General features: G+C 39.9%; 1 protein-coding gene across 1 annotated transcript in view; it reads left to right on the forward strand.

The window, feature by feature from the left end:
• The window catches only part of ATP6V0E1 (ATPase H+ transporting V0 subunit e1), a 42,995-nt gene that overhangs the window by 2,255 nt on the left and 27,193 nt on the right, over positions 1–13,547 (forward strand). The window contains exon 2 of the mRNA XM_020969171.2: positions 4,912–4,959. Coding sequence (XP_020824830.1) covers positions 4,912–4,959 — 48 coding nt within the window. The remainder of the gene's footprint in view (positions 1–4,911; positions 4,960–13,547) is intronic.

Below are 13,547 nucleotides of genomic sequence, written 5' to 3' on the forward strand. Positions count from 1 at the left end.
GTCCATATACACAAATTAGTATTAGGGAATATTAACATGCAGTTTTCTAAGTCAGTATGTGGTCCGCAGGAATCTTTCTGTAGGATGTTGTGACCCCTGCTCTCTGTTTGAGTTTGACAGCACTGCTTTACATTTTTCCATTCTTCGCAGCCTTCCCTCCTCTGACTCTGCTTTATGATCCTAATGAAACAAGTGTTTAGGGTGATTGGCTATTTGTCCACCCTTAGTGCAGTCCCTTGCATGTAGTTGGTGCTTAGTAAATATTTATTAATTTGAACAGGCTCCCAATGTCTTTTTTTTTTTAAGGCAGTTGGGGTTAAGTGACTTGCCCAGAGTCACACAGCTAATAAGTGTCAAGTGTTTGGTCTGAGGCTGGATTTGAACTCAGGTCCTCCTGACTTCAGGGCTCTATCCGCTATGCCACCTAACTGCCCCCAGGCTCCCAATATCTTGAACCTTATGAGTTGAGGCCATTGACTACGTGGTTGATTACCCAGGACAAACAAACATTAGCCTCTTAGTTTTCCAGCTGTAGCTGCATGAAGGTATTTGACTAGTACTTGGTGATGTATTCTACAGATCCAAATTTGATTCTCCATGCCAATCTTCATTCTGTTTGTATGTAATAGTTGGATATAGTAGTTGTTGAAGCCAATGGGGTTTCTACACTTCATAGTGTAAGGAACACAGGTACTATAGCCAGCTAATTTTTAAGTTTCAATTTCTCCAATTCAAATAGGGGAATATTAATGTAAGAATGCCCTCTCTAGCTAATAAATGTGTCCCTTAAAAATATGTTTGAATCAAGTTTTGTAAGTTGACTTAATAAGTGTACTAATTAACTCACTCTTTAAAGAAACCCTGTGGATAATCTGGGCAATCCTTTTGTAGTATAAACTTTTTTTTAAATTAAATTTGAATGTTTTGTATCTCAGCCTCAGAAAAGGGTTGTATTTGAAAGGTTCATGGAAAAGTCTTTTGTTTGAAACTTGAATTTTTATAGAAACAGTGTTATAAATGTTGGTTGTTAGGGCCTGAGGCTAAGCGACAAAAGCCTGTTTAAACCACATTATAGCTGAACGATATTGCTAGTTTGGGAGCAGGAAGCCATGCTGTGTGTGAAATGGGAAGAAGAAAGTTTTTTTCTTTCCTGAAGTTAAGACTCTCCCTTGGCACAATTTTGAAATAGAGTTTATCTTTACCATCTTATGTCCTCTACCATGTCAATAGTCCCAGGCCTTTCCAAACACAGAAAATAGCACCTTCCCTCTACTGTCTCCTCCCTGTCCTACCCGACAATGCTTGATTTACAGTTAACTCCAGGTACCTTTTAGAGAGAGCACAACCTGACTGAACACATTCACTTAATAAAGAGCAGGAGCTATAGTCATTGTCATTTTCTGTAGCATTCTTGGATGTGTCAGGTGTTTTACATTCATTATCATATTTTATCTCTAGGACAGCATTATAATGTGGATATTACAGTTGTTAGTATCCACGTTTTACAGGTGAGGAAACTGAGGTTTAGAGAGGTTAAGTAACTTGTTTATGTTCTCATAATAAATGCCAAAGGCAGGATTTGAATCCTTGCCTCGCATTCTTTGCAATATACCACTCTGCCACTGCATGAAGGGTCTCTTCTATGTAAGATATAGGGAGGAGATAGAAAAATGAATATGACATAGTGGCAGCCCTCCTCAACTAAGGATAGTTGAGAAGTTGAGAAGACAAGAGGAGGACATACCTCCCCCTCTCCAAATTTTTGTAAACTGTCTATTCACACTCTGGGGAATAATCATTGTGAGAAATCTTAGAGTTTTTAGATGTTATGTGCTTCTCACATATAACTTATTTTAATTCATTCAACAAGTATTTGAGTATTGGCGCTATTAGTCAGAGAAGGGGTTACAAATGATATTTAAGTCTAGGATCCTTGTCCTCCAGGAACCAGAGGGGCAGTATCTATGGTTAGAAGATTGGGTTCAAATGTGTACTTTTATACCTAACACCTGTTTGTGTCTGGGGCCATCACTTCTCTAAGTTTCAGTTTCTTAACACTGATCAATCAGGAAATATTAATACTTACATAATTAATAGCTCACAGACTAGTAGGAGGTACTTTGTAAGCTTTATCAAGAGAATGTTTGTATAAATGAGTGTTGTGATTACATTGTAGCAATATAGTTGGGGAGATGGCAGATGCCCACAGATATACACATGTTCATAAAACAGTTAAGTAACAGATCCAGGAGGAGATAATGTGTCAAAGTGAGTGATACAGATAATTTCTAAAAGACTTGTGTGCCGCAATAGTCTGAAATGATGTTTTGGAAAAGATAGGATTTGAACTGCACCCTGAAGGATGGTGAGATTTAAATAGATGAAGGATTGATGAAAGGGTACTTTACGTGATGTGAAAGCATGAAGAAAAATTTGGAGTTAGGAATGAACATATTCAATGGGAGGGTGTGGGGCAGTGAGGCTAGGGAGAGCTGTTTGGGGGGAGTAGTGGGAGATTAAATAGGATAAAACCAGATGATAGACTTGTATCCTTGGCTAAGGGGTTTATATTTTATATTCTGGGCAGTGAGAAGCCACTGAAGGTTTCCAAGCAGAGGATTAACAAGATGAAAGGAATTTTAGAAAGATTAATCTTCTCAGTAGAGAAGTGGTCAAAGGAAATGAACAAACAGTTTTCGGTGGAAGAATTGCAAACTGTCAACCAAGGCAAGTTAGCAAGCATTTAATAAGTGCCTGCTGTGTACCAGCCATTGTGCTGAGCACTTGGGCTACAAAGAAGAGAAATACAGATGAAAGCAGCTCTGAGATTTCACTTATTACCTCCAAATGGGCAGAGGTGATTTTAGAAAAAATAGAAATAGTATGGAAGATGAGAAGATGTATCATTCATTGATACTGTTGTAAATAGACGTATTCTGAGGCTGTATGTATGATTTGGAATTCTGTGAGAAAAGTTGCTGAAGTACTCCTAGACGCCCTTTAATCCAGTAGTCCCACCATTGGGCGCATGCCCCAGGAAGTCACAGACAGAAAGGTCTCCTGGATGTGAAAAGATCAGAGGTAGCACTTTTCATGACGGCAAAAAGCAGGAAGCAAAGCGGCTACCCATTGATTGAGGACGGCTGGAAAATGTGGCGCCGATCTCGAGTAGGAAGGGGCTTCAGACTCTGTCTGGTCCAACCCTCTCAATTCACCGTGAGTGAGCTGAAGTCCCTGAGCAGGGAAGTGACTCGCCCAAGGTCACATGGGTAGTAAGCATTGTACACAGCGTTTGAACCCAGGTTCTCTAATTCCACTGAACTATAAGAAAAAACAGGTAGAAATTTCCACAGAAATATGGGAAGACTCGTATTATTAATTGATTCAAAGTAATATGCATAGAACCAAGAGAATAACAAATGCATGATAGTACATTTAATAATGTAAATGAAAACAGTACCGAAAGACAGCCATCTTCTGGTGACACATACTGATCGATATGGAGAATGAGTGATGTAACATCTGGGGAGCGGGGAAATACAGATGTGGAACATAGTTTATGTTTTCTGCTACGGGCTCTGGTGATTTCTCTTAACGGTTTTTCTTTGTTTCAAGGGGAAGGGTTGTATTGGGAAGTGACCAGTATGTGAACTCAGTAAAAGTTAAAAAGAAAATGTTAGTAGTGGCAGTGTATAAGAGGAATTGGAGGGATTGAAGGTTTAGAAGTTAGAAAGGCTTATGGTAGGAAGAATAACAGCTATATCGGATCCTCACTACAACCCTGGGAGGTAGCATACTATTATGATCCTCATTCTATAGATGAGACAACAGAAGTTTAGTGAGTTGCCCAGGGTCACGCAGCTGATAAGTATCTGAGGCAAGATTTAAACCCAGATTCTCTTGACTCCAGCCCCAGCTCTCTATTTGTTGTGCCACCTCATTGCGCCAGTAGTTTATATCTGAGGCAGTGAGGGCTGACTGAATTGTAGTGGTGATAGAGTAGCAGCGCTGGAATTGAAAGACATTTCATAGGAACAGTCAACAGAATTTGGTTCCTAAATTTCAGAAATGAAGGAAAAAGGGAAAATGAAAATATTGGTGACATACAGGCAGCATGTAACAATGAAAGGAGCCTTGACTTTAGAGGCAGAGGACATGAGCCTCTCCTTATTATTACTTGTATGATCTTAGACAAGTCACTTTGGTCCTCACTTTCCTTATTTATAAAAATGCAGGGGATGGGGGTGGACTGTTTTTAAGGTCCCTTCTAGCTCTAAATCTGTGATTCTGTAGTACTCTGAAATGGGAAGGGGGATAGGGCAAGAGGATGATATAGAGGATTAATTTAGTTTTAGATATTATGTTTAAGGATATCTAAGCGTAGATAAATAAAGGAGAATGGAACATAGGCAAGAAGTTTTGACTTTGAGAGTACGGGGTTTTTTATTCTTATTATTTTTACCTTTCTGTTCTAACTGTTGACAGTCCTTGTCATTTTTTTTTCCATGCAAATGGAAATAGTTTAATTTTCAGTTAGTTAACTCACTTTGTTATAACCATTTGGCTCATCCATTTAGATTCACCAAGTCAGGAGGGGATTAGAGATGAACACTGGTTAATACAGTGTCTCAAAAGTCTTTGTCTAGTTTAAAGCTTTAATAACTTAAAACTTCAGTAGGTTAAAACTGTACTAAGATTTTTGAGGACACCCTGTGTATCTTTCTACTAATACTTAAGTACCTACTGTCTTGATCAGCTAGGTAGCATACTGCAGTGTATTCAGTACATACACAGGCACTGCTGCATGGTCCTGGGGCTTTTGGAAATGGCCAAAACCAATGCAATAGAAGTGCTACAGTTCAGTCTAGCAGTTGTCTATCATGTGACTGACTTTCTTTCTTTCTCTTTTAGTGTGATCATCACCATGCTGATAACCTGTGCTGTTTGCTGCTATCTCTTGTAAGTATGCACACATATTGCTGTCAGGTATTTGTAATGTGTGTAGTTCAGAAGCAAACCTATGGCCATTAAGACTGAATTGAGAATCTATATTGTGCTGTTTTCCTGTGGCCTTTTTTTCCCCCCTACATGTAACAACATCTAGAATCATCTGCTACAAAATGCCAGGATATCAGGTTTTCTACCTTAAGATGTGGGAGAGAGGTGGAGATAATATATCCTTAAGGAAATCTCATTCAATTTGTTTGAGATTAACTGAGATCTAAAAATGGTCTGGCTCTGCTCTAACATGTACTTCCTATTCTCTCTACTATGAGATGTGTGGCCCTGCCTCCTTCATCTAACTATCCCATTCTGAAGCAGTTCTTGCTTGTTGTTTTTGTGCCTTTAGTAAAGGAAATTTTGAGCTAGAATCATCTAGAAAGGATGATTCAGTGTAAGTTATGTCTAATATGGTCATAGCTTCCATTAGAAATGCTGGCTATTCTTATTATTAACTTATATGAATTGTTGATTGAAATCTATTTTAGTATTTTTAAAGTGATGCCTTCTTTGATATGTATTTTTGGAATTCCATTCCTTAAATATTTTTATCAGAAACTACAATTAAACAATTTAAGGGTTGGTGACTTGAAATTAAAAGAAATAAGCCCTTTCTCCAATATTCCTATCAACATCATCTCCATCTCCCTAATATCAAAGAAAATATCTATGTACCAAGCTTTGTGTTAGGTGAGGAGGCTGCCATAATAAAAAAATGAAATGATCCTTACGTTCAAGGAGCTTACATTTTCACCTGGAGAGATAGCATGTCTGTGTGTGTGTGTGTGTGTGTGTACACAAACTGAATATAAGTTATATTTTTAGAGGACAAGACATTAGCAGTTGGGTGGATTAGGAAAGGCTCCATGTAGAAAGTGCTGTTTGAGCAGAATTTTAAAGGAAAACAAGGGATTTTGAGAAGTAGGAGTCAAGTGAGAATACATTTTAGGCATGAGGGATAGTTGGTAGAAGGCATCTAGACAGGAAATGGAGTTTCCTAGTCAGGAACAACAAGAATGTCAGTTTGGCTGGACCTACAAGTATGAGAAGGAGGGAGTAATAGAGAATAAGGTTGGCAAGTAGATCGGGGCCAGATTGTAAAGGACTTTAAAATATAAACAGATGAGCTTATATGTAATCGTAAGGGCAATGGGGAGCCATTGAAGTTTATTAAGTAGTGGAGTAATATGATTAGACCTGCACTTTAGGAAAATTGATTTGTCAACAGGGTGGAGGATGTATTAGAGAGGGGAGAGTTGTGAGGCAGAGAGACTAATTAGGAGCCTTTTGCAATTGTCTGTGAGAGAAGGTCTAACTAGGTTGGTTGTGTTGGGAGCAGACAGAAGGGCATTGATACTGTGGAAGTAAAAAAAAAAAGACTTGGCAACTGATTGAATATGTGAGGTGAGAGAGAGTGAGGAATCAGGAATGATGTCAAAGTTGAAAAATTGAGTGGTTGGAAAGGTGGCAGTATCTTAGCTGTTTCTGTTGGGAGTAGGGGTGAGGCAAGTTTTAGAGGAAAGATAATAAAAAAGTTAAGTTAGGAATGTGTTGAGTTCGAGATATCCATGAAACATTTAGTCTGAAATGTCCATTACAAGAGTTTGAGATATGTAGTTGGAGCTCAGAAGAGACTAAGGCTGAATATATGGATCTAGGAGTCATCTTTGTACAGATAATTAAATCTGTCGGAGCTGGTGGGCTCATCCAATCAAGACTAGAAGAGGGCCTGACACAAAGCCCTGGAATTAGAAGGTCCCGTTATGGCAGATAAACCAGCAAAGGACACTGAGAAGGATTGGTCAGACAGGTAGAAGGAGAATCAGTGCAGAAAGGTGGAGAGTAGGGTCAGCAGTGTCATATGCTGCTGAGAGGTCTAGAAGCACGAAGATTGAGAAAAAGCCATCAGATTTGACATTTAAAAGATAACTTTAAAGGTGATAACTTTAGAAAGAATGGCTTCAGTTGAATGATTAGGTTAGAAGCCAGATTGCAAAGGGCTGAGATCTTGAGCATCAGCGAGCATTTAAGTGCCTGCTATGGGCCCTGTGCTAAGCTCTGGGGATACAAAGAAAGGCAAAAAGCAATCCCTGATCTCAAGGAGCTCACAGTCTAATGAGGGAGACAACATGCAAACAACTATATACCAACCAAATATAAACAGGATAGACTGAAGGTAATCACAGAGGGAAGGCATTAGCATTGGTGGGGAGAGGGAGGTGGGGCCCAGGGAGTAGAGGGAAAGGCTGCTTGCAGGAGGGATTTTAGCTGAGACTTGAAGGAAGTCAGGAGCTGGAGATGAGGAGCGGAACCTTTCTGGGCATGGGGACAGCCAGTGAAGATACGTGGAATTGGGAGATGGATTGTCTTGTGCAGGAAACAGGAAGGAGGCCCGTGTCACTGGATTTCAGAGTATTGGGGGTGGGGTAGAGAGTAAGGTGTAAGAATATTGGAAAGGTGGGAAGGGGCTAGATTATGAACAGCCAAATAGGATTTTATATTTGATCTTCGAAGTGACAGGGAGTTACTAGAGTTTATTAAATAGGAGAGTGACATAGAGGCATATAGGAGAGATGTCGGCAAAGGTAGAATCAGTGGGACTTGGCTACAGATTGGTTATATGGAGGTGAGTGACAGAGTAGTGAAATCTAAGGATGACATCTAGGTTTCAAGCCTGGGTGACTGGGCGGATGGTGGTGCTCTGGACAATAGTAGGGAAGTGAAGAGGGAAGAGTTTGAGGGAAATGGAATGAGTTCATTCTGGGACATTTTGAGTTAAAGTATCACCTATGAGACATCCAATCTGAGATGTCCAATAGGCAGTTGAAGGTGTGAGACTGGAGGTTAGAAGAGAGGGTAGGGCTGGATAAATCTATCTGAAAAGAGAGGAGATGAAGCAGAACAGTGAGTATAAGCAGCTTTTCTTTCTGGTTGTATAGAACAATATTTTGAACAGATAGTAGAGTCTTTTGAGGGTTTTTTCGGGGGATCGAGGAGATTTCAATGTGTTTGTAGGCAGCAGAGAAGGAACCAGTAGATAAAGAGAAATTGAAGTTTATTAGTAAGAGCCGGTGGGTGGTGAGTGGTGACAATGTGGGGCAGTCTACTCCAAAGCTTTTCTTAAACTTTTTCCATCCCTTTTCCGGCAGCACTCCGTTGGCTTGAGGGCATACGTAGTGTAAAGTGGGAATGCTTTGTGTTCCAAACCAAGGCTGCAGTGAAGTTGCAACTCTGGCGAGCACTGCCAGAAACGCCTTGCGTTCATTACACATTTGATTTTAAATTTTTGGTTGTTGCAGAGTTTAGAAACCTGAAACACTGGACTGGACAAGGGAAGAAATGGGATCTAGGGTAAAAGATTGGCCTTGGCTAAGAGGAGGGTCACCTAGTTATCAGAGACTGAAATAAAAGAGGAGAGAATGAGGGATGATAGTTAATCAAGGGTTTTTGAGATGTAGACAGGAGGAGAAACAAGACCTCACAGAGAATGGTCTCTATTTCTTGGTAAAGTATGAGGCAGAGTCCTTTTCTAGAGGGAGGGGACAGTGTGGGAGATTTTAGGAGAGATTGGTATGTTTAGAATGGCCTCAGTGCAGAGTGACTTAGAGAAAGGATTGTCATTCATTCTAAGGTCAGATTCCAGTTAAGATTAGATAAACATAAATGTCTAGAAGACCCGTTTGGCTCAGTTGTAAGATTTCCTCAAGCTCTGTTCTGCCTCAGGTAAGGAGGAACTGAAGAGGTATATAATTAAATGTTGAGGTTGGGCATAGGACCAAGGGATACAAGATTACAAGTTGAAAAGGTAGATAAGCTTGGGAAAATACTGAAGAATGGGGGAATTGTAGGTCCCATTGAGGATGAAGAATAGGCTCAGGAGGATTAGGGCACATGGAGAGATGGGAAGAGAGGAGATTATGAACTGATAAAGGAATTTGAAAGTTTCTGATTTACTTGTGGGTAATGGGGAGATCAAATGAATGTCCTTCCTTGTGTGCAGGCTAGGTGAAGTGAAGAAGTATTCATGAGAATTGAGAAGATTGTGGAATTGGAAAGTCAGATTGTTTGAAAGGGGCATCAACATGACAGCAGAGTTGGGGTGAAGAGGAAAACTGAACCAAATTGAAGGCCTTGAGGGAGAGACTATCTTGTGGACCAATACTAACTACTAAGGTGTTGATTGGGTGATAAATTTGAGTGGCAAACTTAGTGATGTTGCTGCAGGTACAGTGGAAGTGGCACTGGGAAGTAAGGAATATTCCAATTTCCCTTGAAGGATCAGTGTGTCCAATAGCATGAAAGAAAGTATAGTCAGTTCTGGAGACAGCAGTTAATGATGCACTGTCACCGCCAGCATAGCTGAGTCCCTGGAAGTAGATGCAAGAGGTCTAAAATGAAGAAAAGTGTAACCATGGAAAAAGATGTTCAGAGGACACAGGGGAAGGCACTAGAGTGGGACACATTTAGAATCAGGATGGGATGGATGTGGGTGAAGGCAGGGGAAGTTAGGATTGGACTGAGTTAAGCTTTGGTTGTCCAGATTTACTGTCACAGGGCTTGGGAGAGGAAGAGATAGGCTAAGTTTGTGAGTCATAAGGTCAAATTCTGGCAGACCTCCTCGCACTCATTGAACTCCAACAGGGATGGAATGCTCTTTCTATGGGTGGTCTCAGCTCAACATCCCCTAGTAGGGGTTGAAGAACATAATGTCTGCCTGTTTAGAGAAACAGGCTGCTGTGGAACAGGACTGAAAAATGGAAAAAAGACTCTGGGAACAATACTCTTTCTTAGTGTTTCTGTAGCATTCTTTTTCATAGGCTGAAGTACTTATGACGGCAACCAATGACAGATGAAGATGAGGCAGATCCTGGTTTTACCCTGTTGCAACTTGGATTTAGCTAGATTATTGCATACGTGCTATCTGGTCAGATCTGCTGGCTTGTTCTGGTGCTTTTTTTAGGTTCTTGGCCATTACTGCTGTTATATTTTAGTTCTGTACACGTCTTGTCTAAGTAGGAACCATGGAATTTAGTTTCCTTTGAAACTTTAGGTTAAGGTCTTGTTAGAATCTACTTCACTACGTTTTCCAAACAATTTAAGTCAGCCACAGAACTGTGTTTGTTTGGAGATGTAGGGGCCTTTTTAGGCGTAACTTAGGGAAGTTTGAGGAATGGCATTAATAATTCTTTAGCTGTTCCTCTGAGTTCTTCTCCCTCTTCTGAGAAAGAAAACCCTTTATGTATCGGGGTTGACTGGAGCCCTTTACCTATACTTTTTCTTTTTTGGGGATAATATGGGGAAGATATGGAAAAATATTTCAGATTTGAGTGAAAAGTTTATCTAATAGGACTTTTAATTTGGGGAACACTAGATAGTAGCACTAAGTCAAGGAGTAAAGGGGTGGTACTGAATTTGATGTCAGAGACACTGTTCAGATTCTGCCTCTTCTGCTTCCTGTCTTTATGATCCTGATCACTTAATATCTTTAGACCTAATTTTTTTTCCTGTGTAAAATGAAAGCCGTGGATAAAATTTTTTTTTTAATGTTTCGGTGAGGCAGTCAGGGTTAAATGGCTTACCCAAGGTCACTCAGCTAGTACGTACCAAGTATCTGAGGGCAGACTCGAACTCAGGTCCTCCTGGCTCCAAGGCCAGAGCTCTATCTACTGCGTCACCTAGCTGCCCCTTAAAATCTTTCAGTTTCTTCCTGACTCTAGATTCTGTAACCTACCTGTGTCCCAGATCCCTTTTCACTTCCCAGAAATTATTCATGTGTGCCCTCCTAGAAAAGGGTCACTAGCACCGTCTGCACATGAAAAGAAGAGCACACAGTCTCTGCTGAAAACTTAAATGTTACTGAAGTAGTTCATTTTTTAGGATGTAACACAGTGTTTGTTTCAAGAAATAGCCTTTGTTTTATTGACTCTTGCTTTACCTAACTTTAGTTTATGATATCAAGCTCTGTCCTCATTTATAAAATGAGATTGTACCAGTTGAACCCATAGGGACCTTTCCAATTCTAAACTCCTATGATCCTCTTTTAATGAGCATTTACTTGAAAAATATGGGAGTCAATTCCAAAATATATTTTAAGAGCACTTATCTTAATCTAACTGGCAAGGGATGTGGCGTTGGATAAATTTTGAAAATCAAAGACATGTAGCGTTTTCTTTCAGTGATTCTTATGTCTCGAAGAGAATTTATTTGGATTAAAACATCTGAATTTGCGAAAGACTTTGGATTTGCTCAATAAAGGACTGTTTTGAAATGCAGCTTTTCTGTTTTCAGTAACAGGGCTGTTTCAGGAAATGACAAATCTTTCTAGCTTGTGCTGGTTTGGGTTATAAAACAAGGGGGATTTAACTTGTTTGAGCAATGCAGAAATCAGGATCTGTACAAGCACAATCCTCTTCCTGTTAATGGTCTAGCAAGTCTAAAAAATAACTTGCATATTTTAAGGCTACTATCACTCTAGTTTTATTAACACTTAAAAGATTGCTTTAATGCCTGGAAATTAAATAGTGTTAGTTATTGTAAATTTAACCTACTTGGTCACGTGTTAACTTCGTGAATTTTCATTTTCCCAGTAAGAAGCTAAGCTTAAGGAGCAAGCCGTCAATAGTGATCTTCTGTTTAGAAGATGCAGCTGCTTCTTGGACCACCTGAAACAACAGGCCCTCCGCTGACTGTCTCCCCCTTATCCTGTCTTTACCTTGTTTGTACCTAGTTGTTTGCGTGTGGTTTCCCACACTGGAATGTGAGCTCCTCGAGAGCAGGGCCCGCTTTGCCTTTCCTTGTATTTCCAGCAGTTCGCACAGGGCCTGGTAGTAGTAAGCACTTCATAAGTACTTGTCGTTGACTGGTTATCATTTATCTGTGGGTAATTCTTATCAAGGATCCTTTTGTTTAGTTCTTTATTAACTCCTGCTACTCACTGTCAATGTAAACCACAGAAGCTCAGTCTCTGATCTCATCAGTGTAGCTGCTTCCTTCTGTGACCCTGTCGTGCACAAAAGCTTGCCTGCTACAAGGAGTCCACCCAGGCTAGATATTCAATACCCAGTGGATCACACTAGCTGTCAAGTGATTTTCCCCCTTTCTTGCTACATAATAGTCTCATTTTTTCTTTCTAATCATATATCTTTTTGATGACATGGTATGCACTTCTTCATTTATAGTATAAAGTGGCCTGCTGGCTCTCATCATATTTCTCTTTGTCGCCCTTTGAGTAACCTTTAACGTTAATTCTTTGGAGGGTGTGAATTCCCCAATTGACAATTATACAGCATAACCGGAAGAATAGCAGTGCTTAAATTAATAGGTTTTTACTTTTAGCTTGTGATCATTCCCAAAGGCAATCTTGCCAACTCTCTTTTTTCTGTTCAGCTCTAGGCCCAAATCACTGTTCATGTACTGTGTCTATCCAAGATATGTACTCTGATAGACTGATTCTATAGGTTATGTCTACACAATAGCTATCGTGGATAATTAATTATGTGGATAGTTGGATTCAGCAGTGAGCTAGTTTCCCTGGGACTGGGGCTGTTTAGTGCTTAGCACTATACCTAACACTAGTAGGTACTTAATAAATGCATAATGACTGAACTCATTTAATTACAGATCTCATTTAAAAGACTTTCCTGTGTTCCAAGGCTTGATACAAGGAGTATAATGGCACGTGCAGTTAGCATTTGATGCACCTCACCATCTGCAGGAAGTCTCTCTTCAAATTGGACCCTGCTGGATATAGGCCATTACAATGGGAAAGACCATAAGTAAACATGTCTTCCCATTTTATTCCTTACTTGTTCTTCATAAGCAAAAGGTCATTGAACTAAGTTATCTCTGTTGTTATATCTTTCGGGGAATCTGATACATAAACAAGAAAAACCTTGTTGGTGGTTTTCTTGCAGTCTAAAACCAGAAGCACAATGGGATTTTGTTTTCTCTGCCCATTTCAGTGAATTGGGTGAATGTAAATGTGTGGCTTACCATGCAGTATTGTTTGCAGAAGCCTGCCTAGTCAGTTCTTGGGTGCCCTCAGTGCATGTGTAGAGCAGTCTTAGAGAAGTTTAGTGGATACAGGAAAGTAGGCATATGTGTTAGTACTTATTGATATCACATCAGCTGTTTTGGGCAAGATTGGGATTTTTTGGTGGGTCTTTGGTGTTTTTCCTATGTGAGGATTGATTCTTCAGAATTGCATTTCTTCTAGCACATAGCCTTTTCTTTGTATTTTAGTCTAGACCTGCTGCTTTTTTTCCATTGTTTTCCTCATTTGACATAGCTACGTGTCCTCACACATCACATTAAAGCCTCTGATATTCAAATGTGTTGTCACTGATGATGAACAGAATTTTTTGTAGTGATAACTACAGACAACTGAAGATCCTTTTTTCATTTTTCACTTGTTTTGTCCTCTGTCCCTTTTTATCCTTTAATGCCTTCAGGATAACTTTGCTCAGTTGGCTGTACTTTAAGTTTGTTTTTCCCTTCACAGTTTCTATTTCATGAGGCTAGTGCTGCTTGCACCATGTTCCTCTGTG

Source organism: Phascolarctos cinereus, unplaced genomic scaffold, assembly GCF_003287225.1.
Source record: "Phascolarctos cinereus isolate Bilbo 61053 unplaced genomic scaffold, phaCin_HiC Scaffold_2;HRSCAF=192, whole genome shotgun sequence".
In the NCBI taxonomy this organism is placed as follows: Eukaryota; Metazoa; Chordata; class Mammalia; order Diprotodontia; family Phascolarctidae; genus Phascolarctos; species Phascolarctos cinereus.